This window comes from Protopterus annectens, chromosome 12.part0 (assembly GCF_019279795.1).
Source record: "Protopterus annectens isolate FY-2018-M chromosome 12.part0, PAN1.0, whole genome shotgun sequence".
Lineage (NCBI taxonomy): Eukaryota > Metazoa > Chordata > Ceratodontiformes > Protopteridae > Protopterus > Protopterus annectens.
In genome coordinates this window covers 1,533,552,871-1,533,572,054 of record NC_056746.1, presented here as the reverse complement: position 1 = coordinate 1,533,572,054, position 19,184 = coordinate 1,533,552,871, and the positions used below count along the sequence as shown (strand labels likewise).

The window sequence follows — 19,184 nt, the reverse complement described above, 5'->3', positions numbered from 1 at the left end:
AGTGCTTTGTGAAGGTGTGCACTGAACGCCAAGTTGCAGCCTCTAAGATATCTTTGGTTGGTACTCCTCTGAGGAAGACTGCTGAAGTGGCTGCTGCTCTGGTGGAATGAGGCCTAATGCCCTTAGGCACTGATTTGCCATGTTTAAAATAGCAGAAACGGATGCAATGGCCTATCCATTTAGAAATAGTCTGTTTTGAGATAGCATTTCCTTGTGATCCTGCAGCATAAGACACTAAAAGTTGCTCAGTCTTTCTGAAAGCTTTAGTTCTGTCCAAGTAGAAGCGTAACTGCCTGTGTATGTCCAAAGAATGGAGAATTTTCTCACCCTTGTTCTGTGGATTTGGATAAAAGGTAGGCAAGTGAATGGTTTGGTTGAGGGCCACACTGGACACCACCTTAGGCATAAATGTAGGGTTTGTCCTCAGAGAAACCCTGTCGGGATGAAAATTGATGAAAGGTTCCACAGCCATGAGTGCTTGTAACTCCGAGACTCGCCTTGCAGAGGTAATAGCTAGGAGCAGAGCTGTTTTCCAGGAAAATAATTTTATATCTGCTGTTGATGCTGGCTTGAAAGGAGGCAGTGTGAGTTTTTCCAAAACATAATTGAGGTCCCAGGCCTCTCCTTGGAGGCCTAATGTTTTTGGCCCCTCTGAGGTACTACCTTATTAAAGGATGAGAAAAGATAGGTGGTTCCGTATTAATGGCAGAGGCGTGAATCTTAATTGATGAGAAAGAAAGGCCTTTGTTCAGCATCTCAGTTAGGTATTGTAAAATCTGAGGGATATTTGGTACACACGTGTCAATGCCTTGTTCCTGGTTCCAAGCACAGAATCTCTTCCATTTTTCTGCATAAGATTTTCTGGTACTGGGCCTTCTGGCCTCCAAGATAACATCCAAAACAGCTTTTGAAAGAGGAGTGTTCAGAATGGCTACATTATCTGCCATGCTGCCAGATTTAAGGTCCTGATTTGGCTGTGCAGGACCTGATTGTTTTGTTGGGTCAGCAAGTGAGAAGTTTGAGGCAATATCCTTGCTGGACCTTGAGACAAGCTCTTTAGGATTGGGTACCAGTGCTGGCATGGCCAGTCTGGTGCAATCAGTATAATTTTTGGCTTCTCTTGTCTGACCTTTAGGAGTACTCTGGGAAGGAGAGGCAGTGGGGGAAAAGCATATACTGTTAGATTTTTCCATCTGAATGATAGGGCGTCCACTTTCCATGCTTGCTTGTGATAAATCCTTGTGCAAAATCTCTGCAATTGGAAGTTGTGAGGAGAGGCAAATAGAATCTATGTCTGGACATCCCCATTTCCTTATTATCATGCTGAAGACTTGTGGATTCAGTTTCCATTCGTGGGGATCCATGAGGTTTCTGCTTAGTTCGTCTGCCAGAGTATTTGTTTTTCCTGGCAGGAATTGTGCTTGCAGGTGAACTTGAAGAGCCAATGCTGTGTCCCATAAGGTCATTGCTTGTCTGCAGAGGGGGTAGGAATGTGTACCTCCCTGCTTGTTTATGTACCACATGACCGTATTGTTGTCTGGCTTTATCAGTAACTGTCCTGGATGAAGCAGGTCCTTGAAAGCTGTCAGGGCATTTTGAACAGCTAGCACCTCTTTTTGATTGATGTGAAGATGCATCTGGTTTGCAGGCCATGTGTCCTGAATACATTTGCCTGATATATGGGCCCCCCAGGCATAATCTGATGCATCCATTGTCATTGTTTGTCTGGCTGTGGGTAAATTGAATGGCAGACCCTTGTTGTGGTTATAGGCTTCTGCCCACCATCGAAACTCCTGTTGTAGGCAGGGAATGAGTGCAATTACTGTCTCTCCAGGCTGTGGCAATGCTGAGTCCAAACACTTTTTAGATACCATTGTAGTTTCCTCATATGCAGTCTTGCATATGGAATTAGTAGAATGCTGGATGCTATGAAACCCAAGGCCTGAAGGAATTTCCTTGGAGATAAGTGGGTTTTTGTTGCCAGTTTCTTGAAATAAGTAGTCAGTTGCTTTTGCTTGTCTGGCGTGAGATAAGCCATCTGGGCAGTTGCATTTAAACTTGCACCCAGGAATATTATCTCTTGAGAGGGCACTAGTTTTGATTTATTTTCATTTACTGTGTACCCTAGGCCAATTAGTAATCTTTTTACAAATGCCAAATGCTTTAGAAGAGTGTCTTTGTTCTCTGCTTGAATAAGGCAGTTGTCCATGTAGGGATACATTTGAATTCCTTTTTGTCTGCAAAACGCAATTACTGGTGCCAGGCATTTTGTGAAGACCCTGGGCGCTGTACATAAGCCAAAGGGTAGTGCAGAGAATTGGTAATCCATTGAGCCAGCTATGAATCTATGGTATCTTCTGCAAGATTGTCTGATTGAGACATGCAGGTATGCCTCTTTTAGGTCCAAAGTTACGAGCCAAGCCTTCTTGCCCAACATGGGCAGTAGCTGCTGTAGAGTCAACATCTTGAATTATGGAACTTCCAGAAAAGCATTTAGTATAGACAGGTCCAGTATTGGTCTCCAGGTTTTGTCCTTTCTGGGTACTAAGAATAGTCTGGAGTAAAATCCTTGCCCCTGCTCTTGTTGTGGTACTTGCTGAATGGCCCTCATGTCCATGAGGGCTGTAATTTGTTTTTGTGCCTCTGCCCATTGATTGTGTGGCAGGTCTGGCATACCCTTTGACCTTGGTAGACTGTGAAAATGGAACCTCTAGCCTTCGGACACTATGTTCAGGACCCATTTGTCTTGGGTAACCATTTGCCAATTTGATGAAAAAAGTGCTAGTTTTCCCCCTAAGGGGGCTGTCAAAAGAAAAGTGCTTGGATCTGGTAGAGGAAAGTCATTGGTACTGTTTACTGTAAGGTTGTGATTTGTCTTCTCCGCTTTTTGAGGTAGGGGCACCCCATTGTTTAGGCCTGTATGAGCCTCGGGGCTGAGATCTGCCTCTGGGACACCAGTATCTGCCTCTGAGGTCTGTCTGACACTGGAAAGGACCAATTTTTAGAAGGCCAGTTCCTGCTAAACCTGGGTGGCTGTACCTGTAAGAAATCCTTGACTGTCTCCATGGATTTAGCTTTATCCTCCATTTTTTTAAACACCTCTTCTGCTTTAGTACCAAACAAAGTATCATGCTGTAATGGTGCATCTAATAATTTTGCTTTAACATGATCAGGCAGAGTCTGTTCCTTTAACCAAGCATGCCTTCTAATAACAGAACCTGTAACAGCAGCCCTGCAAGAGGCCTCCAGTGAATCATAACCACATTGCAAAGTATGCTTTCCCACTTGTTCAGCTGCATGCAATAAATCCTGTAATTCCGTGTTCTCTGAACATTCAGTATTTGTCAACAATTTCTGTTTAAGCAGTGACATTAAATATTGCTGATATTTAAGCATATGAAACTGACAATTTAAAGCCCTCACAGCCAGGGTAGCAGAAGTGTAGACTTTTTCCCCCATCTGTCTAGAGCCCTAGAATCCCTATCAGAGGAGACAGGGTTTTATGCAGTGGAAGTTTTAACCCCTTTGGGGCCCTGAGATATAGTTTCTGGGTCAGCAGCGGGGTTTTTGCATAGGAATTTATGAGAATCCGGGACCCTGTAGTATCTATCTGGCTTAGCAGGTGCAGGGGGTAAAGAGTCAGGGGACAGGCCGGACTCTGAAAAAACATCTACAATGTCTAGAACAGGTGGAATAGCAAGGGGTTTGTGCTGAGGAAGTAGCAGAAAGTACCTGAGCCTTTTCTTAGATTCAGAGTAATCTTGGCTCTCCCAGTGGAAATGCTCCCTCACTGTATGCAGGGTTTCCCCAAAAGAATAATCCTCAGGAGGAGAGGCTGAAGGAATGGATTCTTCAGCATCAGAATCCTCATTGGGAAGCATGGAGTAATCCTGTTCAGAAGAGGAATCAGAGGAAATAGAAATCTGATTAGAAGTATCATACTCTGTTTCTTGCCTAGGCCTCTTTATCAGGAGGGGGATGGGAGTCCCTGATCAAAGTAATTAGGTCTTCGGCCATTTTGAGCATCTGTTTTTTAGGCATGGAAGTCTGAGTACGAGAATGCTGTACTTGTTTCTTTGTCTTTAGAGCTGCTTTAGTCTTTGTCTTTGAAGCTGAAGATGGCTTAATATATAGTTGTGTAGGTCTGAAGACACCCTCAGAAGCCGATGCCTGCTCAGTGGCTCCGGACCCATTTGAGGGAATGACTTCCGAGTGTCCAATACCTTGAGTATCCAGAGGCCCAGTCAGCTCCATGTGGGAGTCGGTAGCGGCCTGTGGCTCTGAGGTAGCGGGTGCCAGGGGCTGCAAAAGCACCTCACTGAGAACCGGGGAACCAGCGACTGGCCTAGAAGAGGCCTCGCCGTCGGTTGTGGACCTCGGATGCCTATCCTTTTCCTTGTCCTTGCGTTTTTTGTAAACTCCGGTTGTCGGCTGGTCCGACAGCATAATATAATTAAATCTTTTGCCAAAATAATGAAATGCAAAATCGAACAGACGCTTGACAGTGCATTGGTTAAATCTAGTACAAGTCCCTCATTGACTCTCTTCAAGAGGAATCTTGATGAGTGGACGGGAGATCGTAGGTTTACCCCGGGTATCACTTCTGTGTCACTGTTAGACAGAGGCACAGTATACTAACCTCGAAAAAGGGCATAGCAAAATTAATTTAAAATGGGTGGCGAAAGCCAAACACACTCTGGCTAGGCTTATAAATGCCCTAGGGCAGACAGCCTAGTATGAACCTATGAAAAAAACTGACAGCTAGCAACGTTGTTATCAGGGCCTAGGCAAGGAATATAGTAAGAGTGAAAATTCTTATGAGGTATTTGCTTCACACAAGAAATACAATGGTTAATTTTTTCTGACATCGGTCTGGAGCAAGAAAAATGTTTCCCCAATGGGGTATTTAGCTTTAATGAAGACTTCGGTTTTGAAATTCGGATTCAAAAATCTCAGGAGTCGACCGACCGGCACTTGCAAACTGCTTTTGCTTTGGGCACCGCGCGGCAAGAAAGACTGAAGAAAATGGCGTCGGCTGCATCTTTTATACCCCTGGTGCACTGATGTCAGGGAAGAGGCGACAGCAACCGAAGCCAGACCTAGACTTTGGAATTCTGGCCGACTGAGGGTAGCCTGCCAACAGGATAACCCAAGAGTAATGACTGCAACAGTGAAACATGATGGACATCTACCACTGCAAAACAGCAAATTGAAGTTTTTGGCACATATGCCAATGATGCCTCATTTACAGGTTGAAAGGAGCTCTCAGCAGCAGCAGATATACTATACTGTTGTGTCTGGGTCTCTACCCCAGGAATGGAGTGACTGTCGGTTACTGGTTTGTGTTTGTGTGGACTGCGTGGTTTCATTTGCAGGACTGGATCATGATTAGTGGTGGGAGTAATTTCAATAACTTCTTTCTTGTATTGACTTTCAGGGTTCCAGAGGATGTATGACAGCATAATTCACAGATGTCCCTAATGTTACCTTTTATTTTTGGTCTGTTCCTCATAAAAATCTGTGGTTTTCTGGCACATCTTTGAGGAATGTAATCATAACATATCTGAGTTTCAGACTTCATATCCTTCTGAAAATACATGGCATTCTAGCAAACTTTAAAGTATGTAACAGCTATACTTTAAACCCTGTCCTTGATTTTGTACCTTTGTCAATTATTTTTTGATGTTGTTCCTGATGTTTGCACTAAAAGGTTAAGAGATGTGGAAAAAAAGGTTGACAGCTGTGCATTTCATTCAGCATTTACTCTCACAGTTCTGAATGTCTGAAAGTACAGTTTTGTACCTACCATAAATGTAGATGTTCGAGTGTTCACACTGCTGCAGTCATCACACTTGGGTTATCCTGCCGTCAGGCGGTCCCGCAGTCGGCCAGAATTCCAAAGTCTTGGTCCAGCGTTGGTTGCTGTTGCTTCTTCCCTGACGTCAGTGCGTCAGGGGTATATAAGAGGCATCCAACGTCATTTTCTTCAGTTTTTCTTGCCCCAGATGTCATATGCCCCCAGTATTACTGCCAATAAAACATGTAAAGAAAATACAAAGAATACCTTCAGTTACAAGCAAATACACCACAAAGGTTGTATGAGATAGAAAGGTATAGAAAGGTTCAGCTAGTTCAGAGGGGATGGAGGGTAACCTGGACTGCAACAGTGTGAACACTCGAACATCTACATTTATGGTAGGTACAAAACTGTACTATGTTCATTGTGTTACACTGCTGCAGTCATCACACTTGGGTTGAATCCCAAAGCTAAGGATGGGTGGTGGAGTTAAACAGGGTTTGGAGAAGCTAGTAGGCCCTGCAGAACTGCAGTGGCAAAGCCAGCTCTAGTCTTAGAGTATAGAGGTAAGTGATAGTGTTTGGTGAAGGTGTGCACTGAACTCCAAGTTGCAGCTTCCAAGATATCCTTGGTTGGTACCCCCCTGAGAAAGGCGGTTGATGTAGCTGTAGCCCTGCTGATACCAGTGTTGGCGTGGCCAGTCTGGAGCAATAAGTATCATTTGTGGCCTCTCAAATCTGACTTTCAGCGGACCTTTGCTAGAAGAGGCAGTGGAGGAAAGGCATACATTGTTAATGTTTTCGAACTGAATGAGAGGGCGTTCACTTTCCAAGCTAGTGGGTGGAATGTCCTTGTGCAAAATTTTTGAAGTTGGTAGTTTTGGGGGTTGGCAAACAGATCTATGTCTGGGCATCCCCATTTTTGAGTTATCATTGCAAATACTTGTGGATCTTGTTTCCACTCGTGGGGATCCATGATGTTTCTGCTTAGGTCGTCTGCCAATGTGTTTTTCTTTCCTGGCAGGAATTGCGCTTGTAGTTGAACTTGGTAAGTCAGTGCCGTGTTCCACAAGGTCATTGCTTGCCTGCATAGGGGGTAGGAGTGTGTGCCCCCTTGCTTGTTTATGTACCACATTACTGTGGTATTGTCCGTCTTTATTAGGAGTTGTCCTGGATGTAAGAGGTTCTTGAAAGCTGTTAGGTCATTCTGTACAGCTAGCATTTCTTTTTGATTGATATGCAGATGCCTTTAATCTGTATCCCATTTGCCCTGAATGCGCTGTCCTGCCATGTGTGCTCCCCAGGCATAGTCCGATGCATCTGTTGTTATAGTTTGCCTGGTTGTGGGTAAGGTAAAAGGCTGACCCCTGTTGAGGTGACATGCCTGTGCCCACCATAGAAACTCCTGTTGAAGGCAGGGAATGAGTGGTATCATTGTTTCCAAGCTGTGGCTGTAATGAGTCCATATGCATTTCAGGTACCATTGTAATTTCCTCATATGCAGTTTTGCAAATGGTATTAGGAGTATGCAAGATGCCATGAATCCCAAGGCCTGCAGAAGTTTTCTTGCAGGGAGTTGGGTCTTTGTTGCCATCATTCTGAAGTATTGAGTTAGCTGTTGTTGCTTGTCTGGTGTGAGATAAGCCATCTGGGCCATTGTATTCAAGCTGGCACCCAGGAATATTATGTTCTGTGAGGGCACTAGTTTTGATTTCTTTTTGTTTACTGTGTACCCTAGGCACCTTAGAAGGTGTTTGACAAATGCCAGATGCTTTAAAAGAATGTCCTTGCTTTCTGCTTGAATCAGGCAGTCGCCCAGGTATGGGTATATTTGAATTCCTCTTTGTCTGCAGTATGCAATTACTGGTGCCAGGCATTTTGTGAAGACCCTGGGCACAGTAGATAAGCCAAAGGGCAGTGCAGAGAATTGATAATGGGTTGAACCTGCAATAAAACAGAGGTATCTTCTGCAATTTTGTCCGATAGGGACATGCAGGTATGCCTCCTTGAGATCCAACGTTACTAGCCAAGCCTTCTTGCCCAGCATGGGAAGAAGCTGCTGTAGTGTTAGCATCTTGAATTTGGGTACTTGCAGATAAGTGTTTAGAATTGAAAGGTCAGAATGGGTCTCCAGGCTTGGTCCTTTCTGGGTACTAGAAACAGTCTTGAGTAAAATCCTTGTCCTTGCTCCTGTGTAGGTACCTGTTGAATGGCTCTCATGTCCATGAGAGCTGTAATTTGTTTTTGTGCCTCTGCCCATTGATTTAGTGGCAGGTTTGGCATTCCTTTTATCCTTGGAAAGGTGTGAAAGTGGAATCTGTTTCCTTGTGAGACAATGTTTAGGACCCATTTGTCTTTTGTGATGATGTGCCAGTTGTCTGCAAAAAGTGCTAATTTTCCTCCCAAGGGAGCTGCCAAGAGAGATTTGCTTGGTAGTTTGAGGATTGAGTCATTGTGTTTGTCTTCTGTTAGCTTGGGGCTTGTCTTCTCCTCCTTTCTGGGTAGCGGCACCCCATTGGCGAGGTTTGTAAGGGCCTTGTGACTGGCCTCTGCCCCTTGGGCATCTGTATTTGCCCTTCTGTGGTCTGTCAGAAGCTGGAAAGGACCAGTTTTTTGTTGGCCAATTTCTACTGAAATGAGGGGGTTGAACCTGTAAAAAAATCCTTGACCGTCTGCATAGATTTTGCCTTATCCTCCATTTTCTTTAAAACCTCTTCTGCTTTTACACCAAATAAAACATCCTGCTGTAAAGGTGCATCCAATAACTTTGCTTTAACATGATCAGTCAGCGTCTGTTCTTTTAACCAAGCATGTCTACGCATGACAGACCCAGTCACTGCTGCTCTACAGGAAGCTTCCAATGAATCAAATCCACATTGTAAAGTATGTTTTCCCACCTGTTCAGCTGCATGCAACAAATCCTGCATTTCCTTGAAATCAGGCTGCTCTGAATGTGTGGTCATTTTTTGTTTTAATTGAGACATCAGGAATTGCTGATATTTCAGCATGTGAAACTGGCAATTTAAGGCCCTCATAGCTAGAGTAGCCGAGGTGTATACTTTCTTTCCCCATCTATCTAGTGCTCTGGAATCCCTTTCAGATGGTACAGGATTTTTAGCAATAGAGGCTTTAACCCCTTTGGGACCCTGGGAAATGGTTTCTGGGTCAGCAACAGGGCTTTTATACAGGAATTTGTGTGAGTCAGGGACTCTGTAGTATCTGGTTTGGCTGGAACAGGAGGTAGAGAGTCTGGGTTAAGGCTAGATTCTAAGTAAACATCATCCACAATGTCCAACACGGGGGGGGATAGCAAGTGGTCTGTGCTGGGGTAGTAAAAGGAACTCTTGGAGCCTTTTCTTAGAATCAGAGTAATCCTGGCCTTCCCAGTGGAAATGTTCCCTCATGGTATGTAAAGTTTCCCCAAAGGAGTAGTCTTCTGGGGGAGATGCTGAGGGAATAGACTCTTCAGCAGCATCAGAATCTTCATAAGGGGAAAAAGAGTATTCCTGTTCCTCTGAAGAATCTGAGGAAATAGAAAGCTGGTCAGAGGAAGCATAGTCCTCCTCTTGTCTTGGCCTTTTATCAGGAGGGGGATGGGAACCCCTGATTAGGGTAATTAAATCTTCAGCCATCTTAAGCATCTGTTTCTTAGGCATGGGGCCTTGTACTGGAGACTGATGTACAGTCTTTTTTGTTTTTAAAGGAGTTTTTAGCTTAGCATAAGATTTAATGGTGAGTGTAGTCGGTCTGAAGACACCTTCTGCAACTGAAGGCGTTTCTACTGCACCGGAATCTCCTTCTGCTGTGGAGTTGGAAGGGCCTAAAGAAGAAGGCTGCGGTGGCCTAGTACTCTCCGCTTGGGAATCAGAAGCCGTCTGGGGTTCTAAATGAGCGGTCGTCAGGGGCCACGTAGGTGCCTCACTGAAAACCGGAGAACCAGCGACAGGCCCAGCAGAGGCCTCGGAGTCTGGTTTGGGTCTAGGCTGCCTGTCCTTATCCTTGCGTTTTTTATGCATGCCAGTCGTCAGTTGCTCCGACGGCATGGTATAATTAAATTTCCTACCAAAGTAATGTCGGGCAAAATCAAACCGACGTTTAATAGTTTGTTTATTAAATCTAGCACAAAACCAACAACCTGTGACGTCGTGGTCTGGGCCAGGCAAGGAATACAATAAGAATGAAAGTCCTTATGAGGTATTTGCTTCCCACAAGAAATGCAATTGTTAACTTTTTCTGACATCGGACTGAGGCAAGAAAAGGTTCCCCAACGGGGTACTTAGCTTTATTGAAGACTTCGGTCTGAAATTCAATTTGAAAATCTCAGGAGACAGCCGACCGGCACTTGTGAACTGCTTCTGCTTTGGGCACCGCGCTGCAAGAAAGACTGAAGAAAATGGCGTTGGATGCCTCTTATATACCCCTGGCGCACTGACGTCAGGGAAGAAGCGACAGCAACCTACATCGGACCAAGACTTTGGAACTCTGGCCGACTGCGGGACCGCCTGATGACAGGATAACCCAAGTGTGATGACTGCAGCAGTGTAACACGATGAACATCTCTAAGAGCTTCAGCTTGTGTATGATTGATGCTTATGCAACAATGTATATGATAATGTGAGTGCTGGAGGGTGTTTTGCTTCTGGTTTCTTTTTACAAGAGCATACACTAGTTTCCTATTTCAGAACTTAAAAGAATGCATGGTTCAACAGGTAGTTTGTTTTGTTGAATGTATCTGGTAAGCAAAGTGCTCACTTTATCCTGACTGCATAATACAATTATTTTTTTTTCTTTTAAGTATGGATGAGATTTAGTAGTTGTCCCAGTAAATATAGATGTGCATGTCACATGTGGATATTCTGCTCTTCTCCTTTTGGAACTTTTCTATTGGAATTCTCCAACGAACAAATGTCAATTTACATGTCCTGACTGCAAAGACAAAGCATTACTAGTAAGACTTAAAGAATAACTCACTATGTAAAATGCACCATGTGGTTTCGAACAGAAGTCTTAATCAGGTTGGAGATGTATACAGCTCTAGGAAAAGAGAAACATACAAGACAATGATGACAATGGGGGTATCATTTCTATGAAGCTACATGAACAGTGGTGTCAGACAGTAGTTTCAAAGGTGCACAAGTTGAGGTTAGGATAATTACATTTATGAAAATGGATTGTGTTTTATGCTTTGAGGTTTTGTATTCTGTCATTATGTTGTTTAAGTTAGATCAGGAATAAAATGTAATTGGTGCTGTGGTGGCATTTTTATTTATTTATTTTTTTTACCAAGTGCAGATTTTGTACAAGCTTATGGAAAAATAGTCCATTGTTGCTGCAGTTATGCAAGATAAGTGCAGTGCTACAATTGAATTTAAAAACAAATTAAGGCTGGTGTAAAGTGATGTGCTGAAATGGATACTATATTTTTGTATTAATATTTTATATATATATATATATCTATATATATATATATATATATATATATATATATATATATATATATATATATAGATACACACATATATATATATATATATATAGGTTTGTAGGTATGTACTAAGCCAATGGCCCTGGAGCCTTTACAAGCCTAGTCCATAGGATTACCCTGGCATCGTGCCGCCCGACCTTAGTTCCCAGTGCCTTTGTGGAGTACAGTCACTGGAGTGATCCCCGGGGTGAATTTTCTATTTCCCATCCACTCATCAAGATTTCTCTTGAACAGGGCCAGTGAGATGCTGTGTTTGACAAGTATGGGAAGTTTATACCATAGCATGGGCAGCCTATGGGTTATGAACCTGTCCCTCCAGCAGAGCTGAGTCAGACATGGCTTTACAACTCAAGCAGAAATCGCCTCTAAGTAGGCGATATGAGACAGAATAGTTGGAGTTTTTTGAGTCTGTCCATATAGGACAAGTGTTTAAGGCCTAGGATCATCTTTGTGAGGTACTTTTGCGGCCTCTCCAGTTGTTGCAGGTGTCTAGTGAGGTACATGCCAAATGGGGCATTGTACTTGACGAACGGCCTAATAAGGGAAGAGTAGAGGGAGACAATCACCTCTTTCTTCCTGGATGCAAAACCCTTAGTAATAAGCTGTGCCACATAGAAGGACTTTCTGACCACAGTGGCAACGTGGTGGTCAAAAGAAAGGTTGATGTTAACCTGTGTTCCCAGATCTCTTATAATGCCTTCTGTGTTCAGCAGACTACCATCGATGTGGTAATTCACGGGAACCAGGTTTTTCCCCAAATGGGATGATGACACATTTTTGGCAATGGGCTTAAGGCCATGGTTCTGACACCAGTTGTTGGTCTCAGTGAGGCCTTTCTGTAGGATGTCAACATCACTTGGGGAGTTAATAATAGCTCCCAACTTGCAATCATCTGCAAACTTTGTCAGCCAGAGTCCCTTCGTGTTGGCCTGGACTTCAGAGAAATAGATACCAAACAGGAAAGAACCCAGGACCGAACCCTGTAGGACTCCACTCACGATTGGTTGGCAGTCTGACTTGCAGTCAGCTACTTTCACACTGTGGGTTTTATCTTTGAGCCAGTTTGCAACCCAACTAGTGATATAGGGGTTGATGCCTAGCTTAGTGAGTTTTTCTATGATTCCCGAGTGGGGAATGGTATCAAAGGCCTTGGCCAGCTCAAGGTAGGCTGTATGAACCACCTTGCTTTCATCCCCAACTCTGGTGACTAACTCAAAGAAGTCAACCAAATTGAGTAGGCATGATCTACCCTTCACAAAACCAAACTGTGTGGGATCCAGAGTTTGGAGATTCTATATCCTTGTTTATTAGGTCCATGATTATGCATTCCATAGGTTTGCATATCAGACTCGTCAGGCTAATGGGGCGATAGTTCCCAGGGTCTGTTACAACTTAATGAAAACAAGAATACTTTGCTTAAATTTTGGGCCATTTTGTCACTTCTGTTTTTTACACTTCTAAAATTTGTGATTCTGAGTAGTGGTATCCCACAATGGTATTAGTTGAAGGAGTTATGCTATTAGGTGTACAATTTCATGTTAATTAGGTGCCCATAATTTTGGCCAGATGTACCGATGCCTGCAAATTAAAAACTGAGTAGTTCGTTTCAGCAATGTGAAACAGAAGTGTCCTTAAACTGAGCATGGTTAGCTAAGACATGGTGGCTATGTAGTCAGATGCTACCATTTTGCTTCATAAGAAAGGATACATATACATCTTCAGAAAATGCCAGATGCAGAAGTTCTACTTACAAGATGAATAAACTATCCCCAGTTTTAACTGTCCTTAGCAGAAAAGAACAGGGGACGTGTCACAGAAACATCAGTACAATACCTGTGTTGCTCTGTGCAGTGGAGAGTGTTAGGACTGCTGGGAAGAAAAGGATGCCAATGGCTGCTGTACTTCACAAGTTCAGCAATCAGTGTAGTTATTATCTTACTATCTAACAACGTGCCTGAATTTTAGAACTTAATCAATGCTACAATAGTCAAACGGTTCTTATTACTCTATACTCCATCATTAAACTCTACACAGTTAATTAGCCAGTGTCAATCACCCCATTCACCAGCTTAATCCCTGGTTAAGTGGGCATCTAGGGACTAGCATAATCCTGTGATCACTTCTACAGTCATCTGTTAACTGGTAAGTTAATCTAAGTCTTTCATATTAGGTACACATTGACAGTAACCCAGTCAGCAGATTCCAATGGGGGACACAGAGTGCACCAGTCCACTCCAAATGAAATCTCTACATAGACTATCAAGTTCCTAACGGTAACAAGGAGTAAACCAGCAGAACTGACAGTAGCTTGTTTGGCATATGCATGGACTCCAGCCATGGGGTGAGCTCAAGGGTATAACCAAGAAAATATACAAATCATCACAGACATCTGCAAACCAAGATCTCGTGAAACAGTAAAGAATGAAGGGAAAAGGGTTGCCCATGTTTACCCAGATAAAAAAATAAATAGTGCAGTGGTTACCTCTAATTGATGGTTTGTGAAAGATAATCTGTGTGATAAGCTGAATATGAAAAGGCATGGCTTAACAAGACACATTTTTAAGAAGACAAGTGCATTAATGATATACATAAACAATTTTCTGAAACAAAATCACTGGAGGCATACAGTTTCAAGCCAAACAAGTACACGATACTACACTTTTCTATTCCAATTCTGATGTGCAATAAATGTACAAAATTCCAATTGCTACAATAAAAAAATTTATTTTGAAAGATTATTATGTGTTCATATGCACACAGCAACATGAAAACACAAACTTAAGTGCAGTGTATAACTCAGTTGTGTTAGGCATCTCGCAACAACAGCAGTAAACAAGATTCAGGAATGGGCAGGGTTTTTTTGTAATCTTCAAACTAAACACATATTTAAAGACTATAGCAGCAATCCTCTGATGTCTTAATCTCTTCTAACAAAAGATCACCACTGCTTCCAGGTTATTAAAACAGTGTCAATATAATTGAAAATCTCACATTAGTAATACATTTCAGTGCATCTCTCTCTCTCTCTCCCCTCCTCTATCCCTCGTCCTTTTGTGCAATTTTGATTATAACCATCTGTAATCAAAACCTATAAGTGAAGGTTACAACCATCACTAATCAGCACCTATAGGTAATGAATAATTAAAATTCAAGTGCTTTGTAAAATGATTAAAAAATTAACCCTTTTGTTTAGGATGCTAAACAACTATCAAATTTCACTGACTTGAACGGTACAAAGACATTTTTTCCATACATTTAAGTGGGATATGACATATAAAGAAAAGGATAACATACACTAGTTTATAATGGACAACCATACATGACAATCTTTGACATTTCAACAATCATTAAATAAACTGACCTGAAAAAGATCACGGGGCTAAAATGCAAATGACTGCTGGTAGACCAAATGAAAGGAATGATGAAAACAAAAACGTAAGTGACATTGCACTGATGCAGCTGCACAATATTGTTTGGGTGGGAGAAAAATGTCAAAAAACACACCACTGGTTCTCCACAGGGGAAATGCTGGCAAATGCTCTTAATAAAAAGCATGGGGTCTGACAATCAGGTGCTGTAATGTTAAGTGCAAATATAGTTACCATTTCTAAAGTTCTAAGTGCTGCGGACCTGCAGTCCAGAATTCACTATGTACAGATTCTCTAAGAGAAGATAAAGTAATTCTGCACCTATAAAAGATTATGCCCATGCTCTCTCCTGTCCGTCAGAACACTAAAGTTGAAGGTAATAATCTGGTTTAGTGGCCTACAAAGATAAAGGAGGAGCTGTCAGTCACGTCTCAGCAGTTCAGTGCATACTGACAGTAATTAAACAGAGATCCTGAAAATCAAACAAATCAATGGCTCAAGTCACTCTGCAATGACAAAACAATTCTGCATTTTGAACATCCTCATAAGGAGGAAGAATAACACAATAATTTAATGGGTGTAGCAGATCTGAGTGTCTTCAGATAAAATAAAGGGTGCACACACACACACACACACACACACACACACACACACACACACACACACACACACACACACACACACACACACCCACACACATTTATTTTAAAGAAAATCAGCTCCTGATGCAGAAATCATTCAAAATTGTCATTCCATTGTTCCAATACCTGTTACAATACAATACCACTCATCTCAATTAATGAAATACAAAAGTGCTTTGCGAGCAAAGCTCTTTGTGCAGTGCTGGCCACTATGGATACTGGATCCCGATTCCCAAGTAATGATCTCATAGACCATGGTGTCACTGTCTGTAAGAAAGAATGCCTAATTCCAGGGAATGAGAAGGGTACAATATACTCCAGTAGGGCACATGTACAGCAGGCCAAAGCAGACTGGAATGAAGAAGTGCATTCCAGAAACACATACTGGTTCACTGGGGGCACAAATCAGCACAGCTTAGCAAAGTGCCGGGAAGACACTCTGCAGTACATAGTATGCCTACATACGCATGAGCTGTATGACACATGGAAATATGTACACAGCACAGTAGTTCAGGAGAGCACAGCATGCAGTCTCAGACATGCTGGGGAAATAAGCTCAGAATATTAAAAATTTAATGGCGATACCATGCCTGTAAGAGAATATAACTGAAAATGAACTAAAGAACTGGCTGAGAATTATTAGAAAACAATTCATGGGCAGTATGACCATAAAAACATTGCTGCTCTATGACACTGCATTACTACAGACATGGGGAACCACAAACTATAAAATCTAACAGCATGATCAAAACCTTGTAATATAAAAGTAGATTTCACATTCTCTTGTTAAAATCTAGATAAACTTGGAATTAGACATTTTGCAAGCAGGTGCTAAGAGAAGGTATGCAAAGGTGTTATCCAGAAAGGAACATGATTAAGATCTTCACAACTTGGACTGTAGTGGCTTCAGATATTTGTAGTAAGATTCATGAACCTAAATGCAAATTAAAAATAAGAAAAAGTATTACTGTGAGAAAGCTAGAGTTACATTTTGTCACTAACACAACTTTAAATGCTTGCAAAGCTCTAAAAACAATGGGCTTAAACAGAGACAAATTATGGTCAAATGGGGCCCTAGGCAGGGTAATGGACGAGGCTACCCCCCCCCCCACCCGCAGCCATTCCTGTGTCACATTACTTGACTGTCTCCCCATTTACCATAAACACTGTTCAAACCTGTCAGTGTGGATCCTTACTATTTTCTTCCTTACCTTTATAATTATGCCAGAGATTCAGACTTAGTTTAAAACTGTTATTTCAATTTTTATAGCACAAAAAATGGCCATTTGCTAAACAAAACAAAACATTGCATATTGAGAGCAGACAATGTGAAATAGTAAACCTCTCTACCCCTGAAACTCACAGTCATTGAAAAATGCATCAAAACTTGCATTCATTAAAAACATATTGAAACTCAGATTCACTGAAAAATGCATCTGGCCAGTGGTGGATTAAGTGCACCTTTGCCCTAGGGGCTGTTTTCAAACCACAGGCCCCCATGTGTACAAGGTGGAGGTGGGATTATATCATGCATCAGCTCTGAGCCCTTTCTTATTTGCAATGGTGATGGACAGGTTGACAGATGAGATCAGACAGGAGGCCCCATGGACTATGATGTCTGCAGAAGACATTGTGATCTGTAGTGAGAGTAGGGAACAGGTTGAGGGGATGAGGTGGAGACATGCTCTAGAGAGGACAGGAATGAAGGTCAGAAGGACTACGACAGAATATAAGTGTGTGTATAAGAGGGAGGATAGAGGAATGGTGAGGATGCAAGGATTAGAGTTGGTGAAGGTGGCCGAGTTTAAATACTTGGGATCATCAGTTCAGAGTAATCGTGAGCGTGGAAGAGAGGTGAAGAAGAGAAGAGTGTCAGGAGTGATTGGTGGCAGAAGGGTACCAGTAAGAGTGAAAGGGAAGGTCTGCAGTAGGGTAGTAAGACCAGCTATGTTATACGGTTTGGATATGGTGGCACTGACAAAAAGACAGGAGTCAGAGCTGGAGGTGGCAGAGTTAAATATGTTAAGATTTGCACTGGGTGTGACAAGGATGGACAAGATTAGAAATCAGTATATTAGAGGGTCAGCTCAGGTTGGACGGTTAAGAGAGAAAGCCAGAGAGGTGAGATTGCATTGGTTTGGACATGTGCTGAGGCGAGATGCTGGGTATATTGGGAGAAGGAATCTAAGGATGGAGCTGCCAGGTAACAGGAAAAGAGGAAGGCCTAAGATAAGTTTTATGGAGGTGGTGAAAGAAGACATGCAGGTGGTTGGTGTGAGAGAGCAAGATGCAGAGGACAGGAAGAAATGGAAACAGAAGACTGCTGTGGTGACTGCTAACAGAAACAGCTAAGAGGAGAAGAAGAAGAAGAGGAAGGCCCCCTGCACACATTTTAGGACCATGCATAAATACAGGTGTTCTCCTTCCTCACTGTTTTAAATTATATTTCTTGTTTAACACAGTAAGATTTGTTAGCACGCATTTTAAACTTGTAGTTTTAAACATTGTTTTCCAGTAAGCAGTGAATCAAAATTATGAACCAGCTGTGGTATCCCCACGCTGGGTCAGTAATCAAGGATCCTGAATCCTCACCACTGACACTGGAGAGGGACGTTCACTTGGAATACAAATGGATACACTCAGTATTTCCAGATGCAGACCTCTCTGCATCAAGCATAATTTCCCTTAAGAGCACACAAGGAACACAGTCAGCCTGGGGTCTGGATTCCTCTATCCATCTCCCTTCCAGTCCCCAGTAAGACTCCCCACTAAAACTGTCCTAGGGTTAGGTCCTAAGCCAAGTCCTCCAGTACCCTCTCTGTGAAACCAGTGCTTCATGTCCCTGCCCCAAGTAGATGACACACACACTATTTGAGATTTAATTTTCAAAGGGCTTATACACACACACACACACACACACAAAATGGGAAAGGCTGGCACAGACTACCCCCTCTACCAACTTTGCCCAGACTATAAGGTAGATTCACTGTCACCAGTCAGTGACTATAATGCTCTTAAAAGGGTATCCAATTATACGGAGTGAAAATAATATTAAGGTAATGTTGACCAAACAGCCAGGCTTTCATGAGTGGCCAAAGTTATCACCAAGTAAGTATGTGCAAATACTCTAAAACAAACATTTTCTAAAAAGGACCAACCACAATGAAAAGTTTAAATATATTTAATAATAAATAATAAAAGAATAATAAACTACTAAATATCTATATAAACACCAGATTTTCAGTCACAGGGAATATTACAAATAACACAGATGACAAGTTTCACACAGCTACAGAAAAACAATACTTAGCTAACCTCACTACCTATTCCTGACTGACTAAAATAATTACTGTTCCTAGTTAAGTTACTTACTGAATGGAGCAAGGCAAGATAATGCGGGTGAGTGGTCCTTGTTGTCAGATTCAAGGCAGAATTCAAAATGCTCAGAGCAGATCCAAGGCAGAATTCAAAATGCTCAGAGCAAACTCCTACTAATATCTAAATATTATTCTTGGCTTATAGAATGACATCACACACATCTGGTCATCTTACTCTGTTTCCCATGCTATCACCAACACTAGAAGCTGACAGGATTTTAGCACCTATGTGTTACCATACACACAGATAGAGCTTTGCTCAGATCTCCTGGAAGTCATAAAAACATAAAATCATTTCACTCTTCCTACAGGAACTGCCAACTATTCTCTTGTACAGACATCACGTCTCTGGCTCCATTCAAAACTGTGGGATAACATCTTTATGGCTTAACCCATAAAGTAATTTAATTTCAAGAATATTTTGCAAAGTCAGGTGGATTAAAATTAACCTCTTCACTTCCAGTGTATGCCATTACAATGTATACATTTCAATCAGTTATAATAATACATGCACATT

The 19,184-nt window shown here is 42.2% G+C and overlaps 1 protein-coding gene across 2 annotated transcripts in view; it reads right to left on the bottom strand.

The window, feature by feature from the left end:
- Nucleotides 1-13,989: 13,989 nt before the first annotated feature.
- ACOX1 (acyl-CoA oxidase 1) overlaps nucleotides 13,990-19,184 on the bottom strand; it is an 832,154-nt gene continuing 826,959 nt past the window's right edge. For both annotated transcript variants that reach the window (XM_044090502.1, XM_044090501.1), the window contains exon 14: nucleotides 13,990-16,224. In XM_044090502.1, coding sequence (XP_043946437.1) covers nucleotides 16,174-16,224 — 51 coding nt within the window. In that variant the 3' untranslated portion in view covers nucleotides 13,990-16,173. The remainder of the gene's footprint in view (nucleotides 16,225-19,184) is intronic.